At 36.2% G+C, this 14,499-nt stretch overlaps 1 protein-coding gene across 1 annotated transcript; it reads left to right on the top strand.

Moving 5' to 3' along the window:
• The first annotated feature begins 282 nt into the window (after window positions 1-282).
• Window positions 283-12,568, top strand: LOC310729840 (uncharacterized protein). Its single transcript, XM_083548398.1, has 5 exons — window positions 283-413; window positions 7,039-8,935; window positions 9,053-9,240; window positions 10,685-11,387; window positions 11,461-12,568. The coding sequence occupies exons 2-4, from the start codon at window positions 7,208-7,210 to the stop codon at window positions 10,713-10,715; spliced, it is 1,947 nt and encodes a 648-aa protein (XP_083404524.1). The 5' UTR covers window positions 283-413; window positions 7,039-7,207; the 3' UTR covers window positions 10,716-11,387; window positions 11,461-12,568.
• Window positions 12,569-14,499: the final 1,931 nt, after the last annotated feature.

Raw genomic sequence — 14,499 nt, forward strand, 5'->3', positions numbered from 1 at the left:
ATTTCTCTTATTTTATATTATCCCTTTTAATATATATTTATTTTACATTTCACTGCAAGTTGTGTTCTGTATATAACAATGTTTGTAATAAGGGGAAATTTTGAATCTTGATGTTGTGAGGAAAAATATTCGACAACGATTACCACAATGGCCATGTGGAGGCGCTGTTACTGCATTTTATACATCCAAGACATACAAGATTCTAACCAGCAGCATCCATCCGTTCCGCATCAAGCTTCCATTTTTGTGCTATCTCTCCTCCTCTTCCCCCCCCCACTCTCTCTCTCTCACTCTCTCTCTCTCTCTCTCTCTCTGCTGAGGATGCTGTGTGTGTAAATTATCTCTCCATCTCTGAAACAGACATGTGAACTGATCGTGCAACCTTTTCTCACTGACGCTGAACGTCTTGCAAGGTAAGAACATTTTGTTCATGATGCTGTACGGTGTGTTTAGAGTGTAATGCTACCTGTCACCTTCTCCTGCCTTATTTTACGGCTACACACTGCTGCATTACCCTCCCTCATATGGATGTGTTTATCAGATGTAAGTCATGTAAGGAACCATGGATTTAGAGCATGCAGATAAACAATCTCCATGCAGGAGGATATTACTGTGATCTTTAATGCAGTGTGTCAGTTATCACTTACAGTGTGTGTGTGTATGTATGTACCTTTACACATTCACTGGTACACTTCTAATGTTTCTATATGTATGCATAAAAAGAAAGATAAATATTTTATGTGCAACATTATTATACATATTTTGTATTTATTAAAACCCTGATGCTTAATCACGCCTGTGCATCGTGCATTAATTGGTCTGAATAATGACTGCTCTTAGTGTGAAATGAAATGGTGCACTTCATTAATTAGAATTAACCTCATGACTTAATCTTCCCCAATAGATTAAATCACGTTAATATATCCAGCTTTTCGAAAACTTATCTGACAAACACACAACAAACACCAATTTGAGTACAAGCTGTACATATGCATGGTTTTGCTACGTGTGTGAGCATACAGTCATTTTTCTGTCCGTGTATTTTCCTGCTCATAGTTCTGCAAACCACATTATGATGTTTATGCTCTGTGATCAATCATAAGAACTGGATCATGGTGGGTCTGTCCGTGGTAGAATGTCAGTGATGTTTTAATAATTTATAATATAATTTATGTTGTGTTTTTGAGTTGTTTTTTTTCTCAGCTCATTGAGTAAGTAGTGTAAATAGTTTTGGAGTTTTGTTTTGGGTTATTTAAAATTAATAGTGTGCTATTGTCTCTATCAAGTTTGCTTGTGAGCCAATTGCTTGCGCTGCAGAAGATCAAATATCTTGAGATTAAAACGGCACATACTTGATAATATCATTTTTGAAAAAATTTAATCTCATAGGAAAGGCTGTATAACCCCTATGTTCATTGTGTTTGCTGTTGGGTTTTATTTTTACTGACTAACTGTTGTTTTTTTCTGCTTGGACGATCTGATGACAGATTGGCTTTAGAGTGTTCGTTCTTATCTTAATATTTAATGAGGACAGCAGTTCAGAAAGCTAAATGGCTTAGAACAGGAACTGCTCCACCATTACTTCTAAGACTAAGACATTAGAGAGAGGTGAAGATGAAACGTTGAATGATATATGGAGGTTAGATGTTTAGTATAGACAAACCGACAGCATTACTAATGTATAAATGCCTGTTGTTTAAAACATTCAGTATCCTAATGCCTAAGAAAAGCACAGATGTTGCATGCTTGTCCAGTGCAGACAAGTCCTGTGTATGTTTGCTTGTTTGATAAGGGGAACAGGTGGGACAGGCCTGCTCTGTATGCACCAGCAGCCAACAGATGATGTTATTTTTTTTTAGTATCAGCAGCAGGTCTGTTTACAAGGTAGGAAAAGTTGTGTCAAACTGAAGTAAAAGAAGAAAAAAAGAGGAAGTACCAAATCCAGCTATGACTAATGCATTGCAAAGACAAAGTAAGACATGTCATAAGTCTTGTTAAATTCATGGAGCCATGGTTTAACATTAATGAGAGCTCATTAGGTTTTTTTTTTTATCTATGTGTATATTTTTTCATATCAATAATTCAGGGAAGCAGCTTGTGGTCTAAGAGGAAAGGAAAGGAAGAAATTAAAGTCACAGAGGTTAAAGATTCTACCTTCTTTATTTGCCCTTTAAATTATTATATAAACTACAAGTCTCAGCAAGTCCTGATGTCTAGAGATTCACTACATCTGGATTCAGTGTTCAGACATGTTAAGAGCAAGAAGGAGGCTGTTGTTTTTATTACATGTTTTCAGACATGGGCTTAAAAAAAAAGAGGTATACATTTGAGACACATCTTATTTCTCCATGTTAGAGTCATGATTCTGTATGGGGTTCTCTGTCTTCAACACTCTGGTGAGTGTAATAGGCTGAACATACTCATATGTGTTAGACCTCCAGGGTAGTTTTGAGCTGAAGCTATGGCTGATCCTTTCTTCTTGCTTCAAATAATGTGTGTAGTGTGGACTGTAGCCAGTTCAACTGCCAGTGAAGATTTTTTTATATACTGTCTTTGGGGCCTTAATGGCACTGGAAATGGTTAAAACGTTTTGAACTTTGATTTCCATAAAAGTAGGTCACTTTTAATGTGTTGCACATAAAAGTAAGGGCCCTGACTAATAAAGCTAATCCTGAAGCAGTCATTAACATGATTCTAAATCAAATTTTGATATGTTTCCATGAAGGATTAGGCTCTCTCCGCAGGGAATTTACACAAAATGATCAGATGATTTGGCTTCACTTTCATATATATTACACATTTTTACTATAGTTTATTATTTATTATTATTTATATATAAAGTAAACTCAACTGTGGTTCACTTTAGTAATTGTGGTTAGTGTACTTACTGTCACCTGTCAATCATGTGGCAGCAGCATAATGCATAAAAACCCGGCCCCCACAGCCCAAAAATCTTTATTTAACACCACTTTCTGATGTCTGGGACCAGATGTATCCCCAGTGTGTATAGCTGCAGCATGGGGACCTCCAAGTGGGAGGGACTTATGCTACAAGTAGGTTGGACTTCCCAGAGGGGTGGGGTTTATGCAAATCCCCATACGCGGTGAATGATGATTGCATTTTTTTTTAAATATTACTTTTTACATCTTTGTCATTGTTTATGTTTATGTCAAGAACATTTTTAAACAGCCATTTTATTGCTCAATATCAAAATAATTCCAGTCCCCATACACCTTTATTGTATATTTCCTCTCCTGCATTTATTATTATTATTTGTTTGAATGAAGGTGAATGGTAACAAAAATACCTTGTTCCTAATATGTTACACAATTTAGTTTCCTGAAATTTAAGAGTGAATAAAAGATTTTAAATAAAATTAGCAATATATTTTCAAGACACTCATGCAAACTTAACATTTCTAAAGAGAACATAAAGAATGGTATGAATGGTATTACTATTTATAGTGCATCTGGAAAGTATTCACAGCGCTTCACTTTTTCCACAATTTATGTTCCAGCCTTATTCCAAAATGGATTAAACACATTATTGTCCTCAAAATTCTACAAACAATACCATAATGACAACATTAAAGAGGTTTGTTTTAAAATCATTCCCAGCATAACCTGGTGGACTTCTTGACTTGGATACAGAAGAACCACCAGAATCTAACACCAGTTTTTCTGGTCTTAAAGTGATAGCAGACTCAATTGAGAATTCTCTTCTTGTTTACTTCAAAAAATAACTTGCCCTAACTTGCCTCTCCTTAAAACCACGAGGTTGTCGCCTTCTTCAAAATTCTTGCACTACCGCCTTCAGCTGTATATTACTGTTACTGGTTGACAGGACTAGAACCTGTTGTTTCCTATGCTATTGTACAGTAGCTCATCTGTCTCAAGACATCCGAATTGAGGAGCTTTTCTGCTTACTAGGATTTGTAAACAGTGATTATTTAAGTTACCGTACCATTCCTGTCAGCTTGAACCAGTTAAACCATTCTCCTCAAACCACTCTACATATGGTGCTTTACCAACAGAACTGCTGTTCATCGGATGTTTTTCTTTCTTTTTTTTGCCACTATTCTGACTGTTTTAAAAAAATACTTAAACAATCCTGTAAGGCACCCATGGCTTTATCATGGTCAAAGCCACAAGATTACACCCTTCCCATTCTGATGTGTCATTTGAGCATTAATTCAAGTTGTTGACCTGTACCAGCTTGTTTTTTTTTTTTGCAGTGTGCTGCTAGATATGTTCATGATTGAGCATTAAATAAATTAAATAAAAAAGTCTAAAGTACACAGAATGTTTGAATGTCTATTTAGGTTGTTTCTAAATGTCATTAAATTGCACTAAAACCTATTTTGCAACTGAATAAAAGTCATTTTTATCTGGCCAAATATCAGAATTCATTGCACAGAAATAAAAGCACAATGTGTACAATAACCATTTTGTTAGCTAGCAAGTTACCCAAGGTACATACTTTGGATAGCCATATGACGTCAGCATAATCAAGACGGTTGTAAGATGTATGTAATTATACTGATGACAAAAATGGTGTATAGTAAAAGCCAGCTGTCTATTTAACTAGCTAGCAAGATTACCTAGCTAGATTGATATTCTATTTAACTACCTATGATGAATTACTGCCATTTTCTTGATTTTTAATTGCCAGGAGCACTCATTATATCACCTAGTTAAGCCATTGGCACTTTCTCTAGTGTATAGTTTTTAGTAAGTTTATGGCCTTTTCTGCTTCACAATCTAATTTGTTTATAATGTTTAAAATTGTTGTAGACTAACAGAAGCTCTGTAAAAACTGAACATTTTCAACATTTTAGTCCTTGTAGTCAAAAGTAGGTCAGGTTCAAATTGGTCTATGGGAATGGGAGAATGTAGGTTGGAGACGACGGAGAGAGACATTCTGTACACCTAAAACAGCCTGCTATAATTTCCATGTCTAATTACAGGTCACAAGATCTAAAAAAAAACGTGTTACATTGAGGGACTATCATACTAGGTCTAAATGATTTATTTCGGATCTTTTCTTTGTACAGTCTGACAGCATATATTTTGGTCTCTTTTTGAAGCCATGTAGGTTTTGATTTCTGCTGCTGTCATGTGTGACTGACAAGACTGTAAGTCACAGTCTTTAACTGCTTCACTGGTTCATGATGAATATTTATTACCTTTCAATCAGGAAATAATAATATTATTGTACCGTACTGTTTACAATTCAAATGACCATGACACTATAATCATGATAGCCCTTGACAGCCACTGTGTTCTTCATATTTAAATACACTGTTTGTTTGTTTTTTTTTTAAATAATGAAAAACAACTGGTTCCATGCACGTTCTATACCTCAGCGCTAGGTATAAGTAAGTGTATGAATTAGGAATGCTTTTTTTGACAGTTACTAGACCATCTGCTTAGTGTGTCTGTGGTATTTGTCACAACATAACAGGTTTAAATCATTTTCACAAATCATAAAAAGGAAACTATGATGTAAATCTAGATATATAATTATAACTAAAAGATGGCAGTCACCTAGGCTCTCTGGAGTCTAATTAATTATTTTTTTTTTTGCTTAATTACTAGAGCTATCAACTAACAACTATGTAAGAACTTCCCAAGCATTTTCTCAAATTAAGCTTGTATGGAAAATGACAAGAAACAATACAATACTTTAAGTTGTTTAGTTTGGTTCAGTCTATACTAACTTGTGTATTATGTAAGTATAGTTTTTAATAATCTGAAAATTTCATATACTGTAGCTATTTAACTTATTGGTGAATATTGATTCTTTTTAAACTAATATATGCCGGTCTATGTTTTCTATCTTCTCCAAGCATTTAAGTGTCTACTTAAGGCAGTGCTTAACATTCTGGCATGCTTTTTAGAGCCTTTTTTCATTTATGGCTACTGTATTTTTTCACCATAATTAACAAAATACAAATTCTTTAATGATTTCAATAAAATTGTCAATATGGAGAAACCCCATTCAAACCAAACTCATGAAGAAGAAGTTCTGTGGCTCTCAGAACTTGTAGAGTTCTTGCAATGTAGAGAAAATCTCAGGCTAATTTGACTGTTAAAATTAAGCTCAGCTTCATTCCCTGTATGTCCACGGTATTATATATAACCACGTAAACCCCATCAATGTAGAATACTTCATTTTCCTAGGTTGTTTTTATGTTCATTCTAATCATTCAAAATAAATCAAAATTATTAGTCTATAGCTTATTAAGAATGAAATCAATAAAAAAAAAAACATGAGATTTGTTTATCCATATCAAATCATAATACTAAAGTCATGATATGGATGCCTTTTTTATTTTGCTCTAGTGTCCCTATAAGTCAACTGATGAATGGATCAATCAGTTTTCTTATTAGGGGTTATGAATTCCACACAATCAGATATGCAAGGCTAAGGAGTGAGCATCCATCTTGTTTTAATTTATGACTGGTTGGATTAATTGATAATGAGTAGAGTTTAATCATCCTGGTCAGTTATTTGTATTTCTGTGCAGCAGTAGGTTTTGACTCAGTGAAAAAAATGAGTGACCAAAACGTGGCAATGGGAAATGGATGCTGCTTGCCATTTCATATGTATGGGTTTCTGTTTAGTTTTTTTAGTATAATTAAATTAAAATACAATATTTGTTCAGAATATTTCTCCTAAATGTCACCCAAAAACATCGTGTTTTTGCCAAAGAAAAGGGGATCATAAAAGTCATAGCATATACAATAAAGCATATTACATAGACATATTAAACATTTTGTTGCTTATGAGCACATTCAATTTATCAAGCCAGTGCATATTTTTCAACATCTTAAGAGAAGATGAATGCCTAAATAAAGATGCTTTGTAAAAATAAGGCCATTCGATTTAAATATAATGATATCACTTAGCCTTTTTAGCCTCTGGCATTGTGCAGTGTATTAAAGTAATTTATTGTCTGCCTGTATAATCCAATGTACCATGTGTCCAAAAATATTGTAATTTTTTTTTATTCTTTTGTCTTTGTCTATTTTTCAGCCACTTAAAAACAACAGCTTTTGGTGTCTGTCAAAATTGAGCAAGATGCAAGAATATATAATTGAGCTTTTAAAACTGTGAAAGCATCTCAGAAAGTCCTCAAATAGAAATGAAACTAAAATTAAACTGACAGTCATGAGAACCTAGAACCACTGTTTTTTAATGAAACATGAGCATGACTGACAAGCTTGGTGGACCTGTTGGACCTAGCTTTCAGAACAATGATGAGGAAATTAGAAACAACAACAGATGCTCAGAGCATTCATGGGATGGGGATGCCAATGCAAATAAAATTACAAGTAAAGATGGTAGAACTTCAGAGGACATTGGTACTCAGTCTTCTTTTGTATCTCATATTGAGGAACAGGACAAAATTATCATCTGGGGGACAGACTCTCAGTATGATGATCCTGAACTGGCAGAGTTTGAGATGTTGGAATGTCAGGAACTGGAGGCCTACCTTGTTGATTCAGAGGACAGTTATGTAAAAGATGACACTACTACATTAGGAACCATTTCCAAATCCATCACTCAAAAAGACCCTAAACTTGAGGTTAAGGAGCAAGAAACACACAAGTCCACCAGCAAAGAGATGGAGACATGTACTTCTAAAGCTGAGTTTAGCTCAGATAATGATGTATTTGTATCTTGTTACTCCACAATGTCCAGCCTTGCCTCACAGTCCTGTCTCACAATCTCAGATAAAAGCAGAAGTTCTCCACACACTGAAGGCAATCATGTAGATCTCAATCTGAACACTACCATCCTTCTAGAGGAACCTTTTTTAGAAGCACAAGAAAACGAAACAGCTCAAAAACAACCTGTTAAAACATCTAGAGTATCCTCAGACCCTTTGACAAATGACTTAAATGAATGTAAATCAACCATTGCAGGTGCTAAAAATGAGCACAATACGAAAGAAAATACCAGTGAAAATAATGAAGAAGATGCTGAGAAACACCTGACTTCAATTAAGGAAGAATGCAAACATAAAGATCCAAAAACGGTTTCGTTTCAGCAAGAATCCTGCCAACCATTTGGGTCAGATGATGCACAATCTTTTTCAGTGGCCAGCAAGACTCCTCACAATACCAGTCATGAAGTAAAATCTAAAAAATCTCAAAAGGAGGACACTTCAGAAATGACTCAAAGATCCTTCAAGCAAGACTTCATAGAAACACCCAGTCACAGTATGGTAGCAGAACCCAGACTCTACCAGAAAAAGGCATCTTTTGAAAACATTCAGAGTGCTAGCCCATCCAGCCTGGAAAGGCAAATACCATGGAGCACTTCATCCCATCCTTCTACTCCTCGGTGTTCTAAGACCACCAACTCACCAAAACGACAAACTCTATCTTCACCAGCCAGAACTGTCAGCACACGAACTCCAAACCTGGAACCTTCTGGTTCTCCGCAGAGGCTTGCTAGTGGTTTGAAGCTTCCAAGTAAAAGCTGTTTCAGTAGTGGCATCCCAAAACCAATTTCTCCTCAACAGCCATCTATATCAGAATCCGGATTTATCAAGTCTTCTCCTCCTCAACGGCCTAAAAATGTCCGGCCAAAAATCATCACTTACGTCCATAAGAGCCCTCAGCCAAAACCACATTCCTCAGAGAGCTCATATGAAGCATCTACTCTGCCTTCAAGGCTTTCACCATACTCTAGTGTGCAGGCAACAAAAGAACAAAAAGTTGTAGTATCTAGAGGCTCACCAGTGAAGAGCTCCTCTAACATCCTACATGACAAATATCGACAGGATTTGCAAAAATCTGGATACTACTCACCACCTTGCCTGATGATGTCTGGAATCAGACCACCAGCTCATACTGTACCTCATAAAATGGTAGGAAAGTCAGAAAGTTTTCATGGTGAACTCCCAGGCAAATATCTGCACGAGGTAAGAATTTATGTTAAAGGCTTTGCTTTTTATTATTCACTTGATATTTTGGAATGGTATTGTTATATCTGTGTACACATTTTACCCTTATTTAAATTCTTAAACTCTTTTTTCTAGGTGGGCAGAGGTGTCCACATTGGTGCACATGAAGTAGCTGGTGCCTGTCGATCACCAAGGGCTCTAAGGCCTCAGCTCGGCCTTGGAGCTGTTACAAGACAACCTACAACCAAAGCCAGGATGCTGATGACAGGACAGAGATCAGCTTCACCTCTCAGCCACTCAGCTTCACTAGGTCAAATTGTCTAGTAGCTCATATTGGACATTGAAACCACTTTAGATATCTTCTAAAAGGACAATGTACCTTTGTTTCAGCTGTTTATATAGATGAAGACAAATTACAGCAAATGTATTTATCCAGGGTTGCCAAGATTCTTGTTTTGCCAATTAAATATTGAAAACACTAGTTTGGCATGAAAAAAAGAAACCTAACAACCCTGACATTAATGATCTTGCCTGCTGCACCTCCTTCACTGAAAACATTCACAGAGCGAGCAGTACGATTCCTGTCACTTTGGGCCTATTCTAGCAGTTGTTGTCGTTCTCATATTAAATCACTAGGTACCATAAATCTGGTGTTCACGAAAGGCAAGCAAATTGCATTTCTTCACCTCATTGACTTATATAAGTGTAATACTGACAGTTTTAAATGTTTGGACACTTCATTGTTAAATTAACTATAAGAAATTATATTTTTTAATCACTGTATCTATGTATATATGGATAGATGTATGGAGACAAGCCGGCACTAAAAGATACTAAAACATACGTTGATAGACATGGTAATTAGAAAGTCTAAATTTCATAAATTCTGAATTTACCACTGTGCAACATAAACTCTAAGAATCTTTTTTTATTACTTCAGTCAGAAATTTGAATGAATGCATTTTTGCAGTGAATAAATCCCGCACCATATGCTACATCTCTAGTCCTGTGTAGCAAGCCACTGATAAATTATGCAGCAGTGCAATCATAAAATGCACAGGCTAACACTTCCCCAAATGGTTTACGGTTTAATTACCCAGCCTAAGGCTAAATCGTGTGCATACCAACCATAAGGCTTTGTACTGTAATCATTTTGAGAATTGCATATGCATGGGGCCTCTTACACCATTTCTTTCTTTGAAGTTAAAACCAACAGTCAAATTCAAGAGTAGCGAATTTTTACACTGTCTGACTTTGTTTATTAAGCTTTAAATCCTTGGTATTCTGCCCGGTCTAATGGCTAAGGCTTAAGATTCTTTCTAGTTTTACTTAGAGCAATAGAGCATTTTAGAATCCTTTGCTTTATACAGATCAATGTAAAGCACAGAAACATTTAATATCTTTAATTGCCTAGGGGTCTGATTTTAGGTCCCAGGGCTGAACATAAACCACACCTGGGCCTTTGAAATAAGTCCTGAACAATATAACTCATTATTAAACTTGGTTTGGATTCTGGATTTGTTTTGTTGCTTTTGTATATGAGATAAAAAAAAATATCCATAATAAGATAATAAAATAAGTAAAACTAATAAATGTAAAGCATTTTCTTTATTATGTGAATTATTTTAGGCTGTGTTTATTTCCACGTTACATTTATGCTCGTTTAATTTCCTTTGCCAATAATTTTGCAAATAGACTTTATTTACCCTATGTTACTTTATATTATGCTACCTGATGTTTTGTATTGTTGGAAATCCAAAGTAAAAGTATTTTCTTAATGTTTCATCAGGGGAGGTAAAGAAGCCCATATTAGTGGTTGCGCCCAAATCCTTCCTCCCAAAATCAGGTCAGTCTGGCCTGCGCCCGCCGGGCTTCTCCCACCTACCTGTTGCACGCCTGGCAGCTTTTGGCTTCGTTCGCAGTGCCAGTGTGTCCTCCGTGTCCAGCAACCAATCCAATGATAGTACTCACAGCAGCCCAAGCCACCCTCCTCACTGTAAGTGCTCTATATTTTTACATTTCTAAGTCAAGTCAAGTTTATTTCTATAGCGCTTTTCATAACAGACATTGTCTCAAAGCAGCTTTACAGAAATCAACAGTTAAGGTGAATGGTGTGCATTTATCCCTGAGAGGAACCAGACTCAAAAGGGGAACCAATCCTCATTTGGGTGACATCAAAAGTGTGATTATAAATCTTTGAACAATACAGAACACTGGAGAGTAAAAACCAACATGAGCACTGGAATGTAATGTTCTTTCTACAGTCTTATACAGTCATTGTGGCTATAAAACTAGAAGCTACTGAGCAACTCATAAAATAGCTCAACATTTGCGATCATCACAGATCCAACACCTGCTTCTCCATGCCTGAGCCTTTAAACACTCCAGGAGGTCCAATGTCAAAACTCCACACATGAAGTGGGATCCAATTGCCACTGGTACGTCTCTGGGTGGTACAGGAAGTTTGCGAGTTCGGCATCTACTTCTTTAAAGGTCCGTAATCTTTATGAGGTGGGATGTGACTGGAGCTGGAGCAACCTCAGGATGCATCGGGATGGGTAGAGAAAGAGAAGCAGTGGAGAGAAATTAGCATAGCTGCTGTTCATGATATTAACAGCACAAGTTAATCATGTGGATTTGATCAAATGTACTGGAGCACAAGTTTATGATATGTGACGTAGGTTATGTGTAGGCTTTGCTAAGAAGATACATTTTTAATCTGCACTTAAACTGGGAGAGTGTGTCTGAGCCTCGAACACTGTCAGGAAGACTATTCCAAAGTTTAGGAGCTAAATGTGAGAATGATCTACCACCTTTAGTGGACTTTGCTATTCTAGGAACTACTAGAAGTCTGGAGTTTTGAGATCTCAGGAAACGTCACGGATTGTAGCGTGTTAGAAGACTGGAAAGATACATGGGAGCTAAACCATTTAGTGTTTTATAAGTAAGAAGCAGTAGTTTGTAGTCGATTTGAAACTTAACAGGTAGCCAGTGTAGGAATGATAAGATTAAGGTTATATGATCATATTTTCTTGACCTTGTGAGAACTCTGGCTGCCGCATTCTGGACTAACTGAAGCTTGTTTATTGATGATGCAGGACATCCACCTATTAATGCATTACATTAGTCTAATCTGGAGGTCATAAACGCATGGACGAGCTTCTCTGCATCAGATATGGATAACATGTTTCTTATCTTAGCAATATTTCTAAGGTGGAAGAAGCCTGTTTTTGTAACTTGGTTGATATAATTTTGAAAAGACAAGTTGCTGTCTAAAATAACTCCCGATATTTTACCTTTAAACTAGTAGTTACAGAACATCCTTCTAAATGCAGGTTGAAATGCTGGAGCTTCTGTGTACCGAATTTAATAGTAGAAAATTGCGGGTCATCCAGTCTTTTAATTCATTAATACACTCAGTTATCCAAGCCAATTGAGCTGTATCGCCTGGTTTTGATGAGATATATAGCTGGGTATCATCAGCAGAACAGTGGAAGCTAATTCCGTGCCTTCTAATAATATTTCCTAAGGGAAACATGTATATTGTGCAAAGCAGGGGTCCTAGAACTGAACCTTGTGGCATGCCTTACTGTGTTACTAATGAGCTTTATGAATATACAGTATGTTAGCATTAGTATTTGCTGGATTCAAGTGTTGTCTATGTCAAAACTGGGATTAGGGTAGAAACTGTTGTAGAGTCTACTGTTGTATTCTCGTTAGTCTTATTCAATGATCCTTGTCTCTTAACCTCAGAATATCATGAACGGAGTTGGAATAAATGATTTGGGAATTGATTTGTTATGCATCTTTCCATATTAGCAGTACAATAGCACATCTGGAACTTAAAGCTCTTGGTCCTAATTTTTTTTTTAGAAGACTATGCCAGTTAAAGTCTCCAGCAGCATTATTTCTGCAGAGGGAACATAATTTTGTAAATGGGTTTTAAGTAGCCTCATTAAACACAGGAATGAACGATGACTTGCTTTTTTTTTATTTTACGATTTTGAGGTAATAGTAATATTATATTATGATTGGGTGCCAGGGGTATTTTTATTTTATCAGCTCCAAATGTTACATGTAGTGTTTTCCTGTTTATTGTGTTCATATATGGGAGAAAAAAAATGGGAAGGTGGTTAATAGTTGTGTCAATGAGGCAGAGTGAAAAACATCAAAGTAGAAAGATAGAATGCAGTTTGCCATCTCAATTTTAGCATTCCATGGAAATCATTTTACGGGCAGAAAGGACAATGTTTAAGTGACAGATTTCTCTCCTTACTCATTTTGTCTTCCCTCTGGTGCAGGGACTTGTTTCCAGTGTGAGCCTGATTTGTACTGTATATTGTGAAGGATTTGAATTCACTCTATTCTTTCTCTCTTGCTCCAGCTCACTGTTGCTAGGAAAGGATGCCTATTATTAATCTATACATTTTTTTGTGACTCTCTGGTTGATTTCCTCACAGAGGAAGAATTTCTCAGTGCAGGCATAATTATGTTGTAAATGCTCCAAAAATAGCACAGTTTTAGTGCTGAATGGCGAGCATCATTTACACAAGCAACAATAAATACACCAAACTTGAAATAGTGATTGATGCTTATGTCAGCATTTGTATGTTCATTTATGGCATTTGGTAGACACTCTTATCCAGAGCCACTTAATAAATACTTTTAAAATTCCATGTATAAAACATTCTGAAACTGGCTCATTAGGACACAGACTAAGAATACCATCAGCCCAAAACTCTGTTGGGAGAGAAATAGATATAATGAATTTCCCCCTCTCAAGAATTGTTCATTTTAGAACCTCTGGAGGAGGTGGGTCTTTAGACGGTGTAAGAAAATTGCTAGAGACTCAGCTGTTTGGACATCAAGTGGAAGTTTGTTCCCCCACCTAAATGCCAGAACAACGAAGAGTCTGGAAGCAATGTGCCCATAGAGATGGTGGGACCAATTGAGGAATGGTAGAGGATCAGAGGGTAAAGTACGGGGTGAAATAAGTGGTAAGAGGCATATTATTGAAATATTTACACTACATGTATCTGTATAATATGACATGCTTGAAATATAAGATGGCATAATGAGGGGCATACATTTTTATAGTAAAATTTTTTGGTGTGTGTGTGTGTGTGTGTGTGTGTGTGTGTGTGTGTGTGTGTGTGTGTGTGTGTGTGTGTGTTACAGTGTGACTGAGTAATGGATTTACTGCTTTTCATCAAGTCTGCTTACCCACTCAATAATGAGTTTGATACTGTTTTACTCTTTGGTTAAAGCTTTTAGTGTTTATTAAAAAACAATTCCCATTTTTTAAACATTTATTTGTATTAATTAAAAAAGAAGTAACATTTTCTTTCATCTATAAAGTCTTTAAAATACATATTTGCTTTTGTTCTAGAAAAAAAAATCATTTCAGTGTGATCAACCTCTGGGTATGACTACCATTCAGCAGTTCTGAATGCCTTAAGGCAAACTGTGCCTGATATCAAAATCTCAGTTTGCCTTAATCTCAGAACTGCCAGAAAACCATCACTGGCATATTGCACAGATGCTGCTCAGCTGTATTCTTGGACAGTATATTGTCTCAGTTT

The sequence above is a fragment of the Silurus aristotelis genome (assembly GCF_946808225.1).
Source record: "Silurus aristotelis genome assembly, chromosome: 8".
Taxonomy (NCBI): Eukaryota; Metazoa; Chordata; class Actinopteri; order Siluriformes; family Siluridae; genus Silurus; species Silurus aristotelis.

Bases quoted from the DNA above. Each gene is read 5' to 3' on its own strand.
- LOC310729840 (XM_083548398.1), top strand. From the start codon at position 7,208: ATGAGCATGACTGACAAGCTTGGTGGACCTGTTGGACCTAGCTTTCAG. The intron at 8,936-9,052 runs GTAAGAATTTAT...TCTTTTTTCTAG, and splicing joins CAGGCAAATATCTGCACGAG to GTGGGCAGAGGTGTCCACAT. The intron at 9,241-10,684 runs GTAGCTCATATT...CCAAAGTAAAAG, and splicing joins TCACTAGGTCAAATTGTCTA to TATTTTCTTAATGTTTCATC.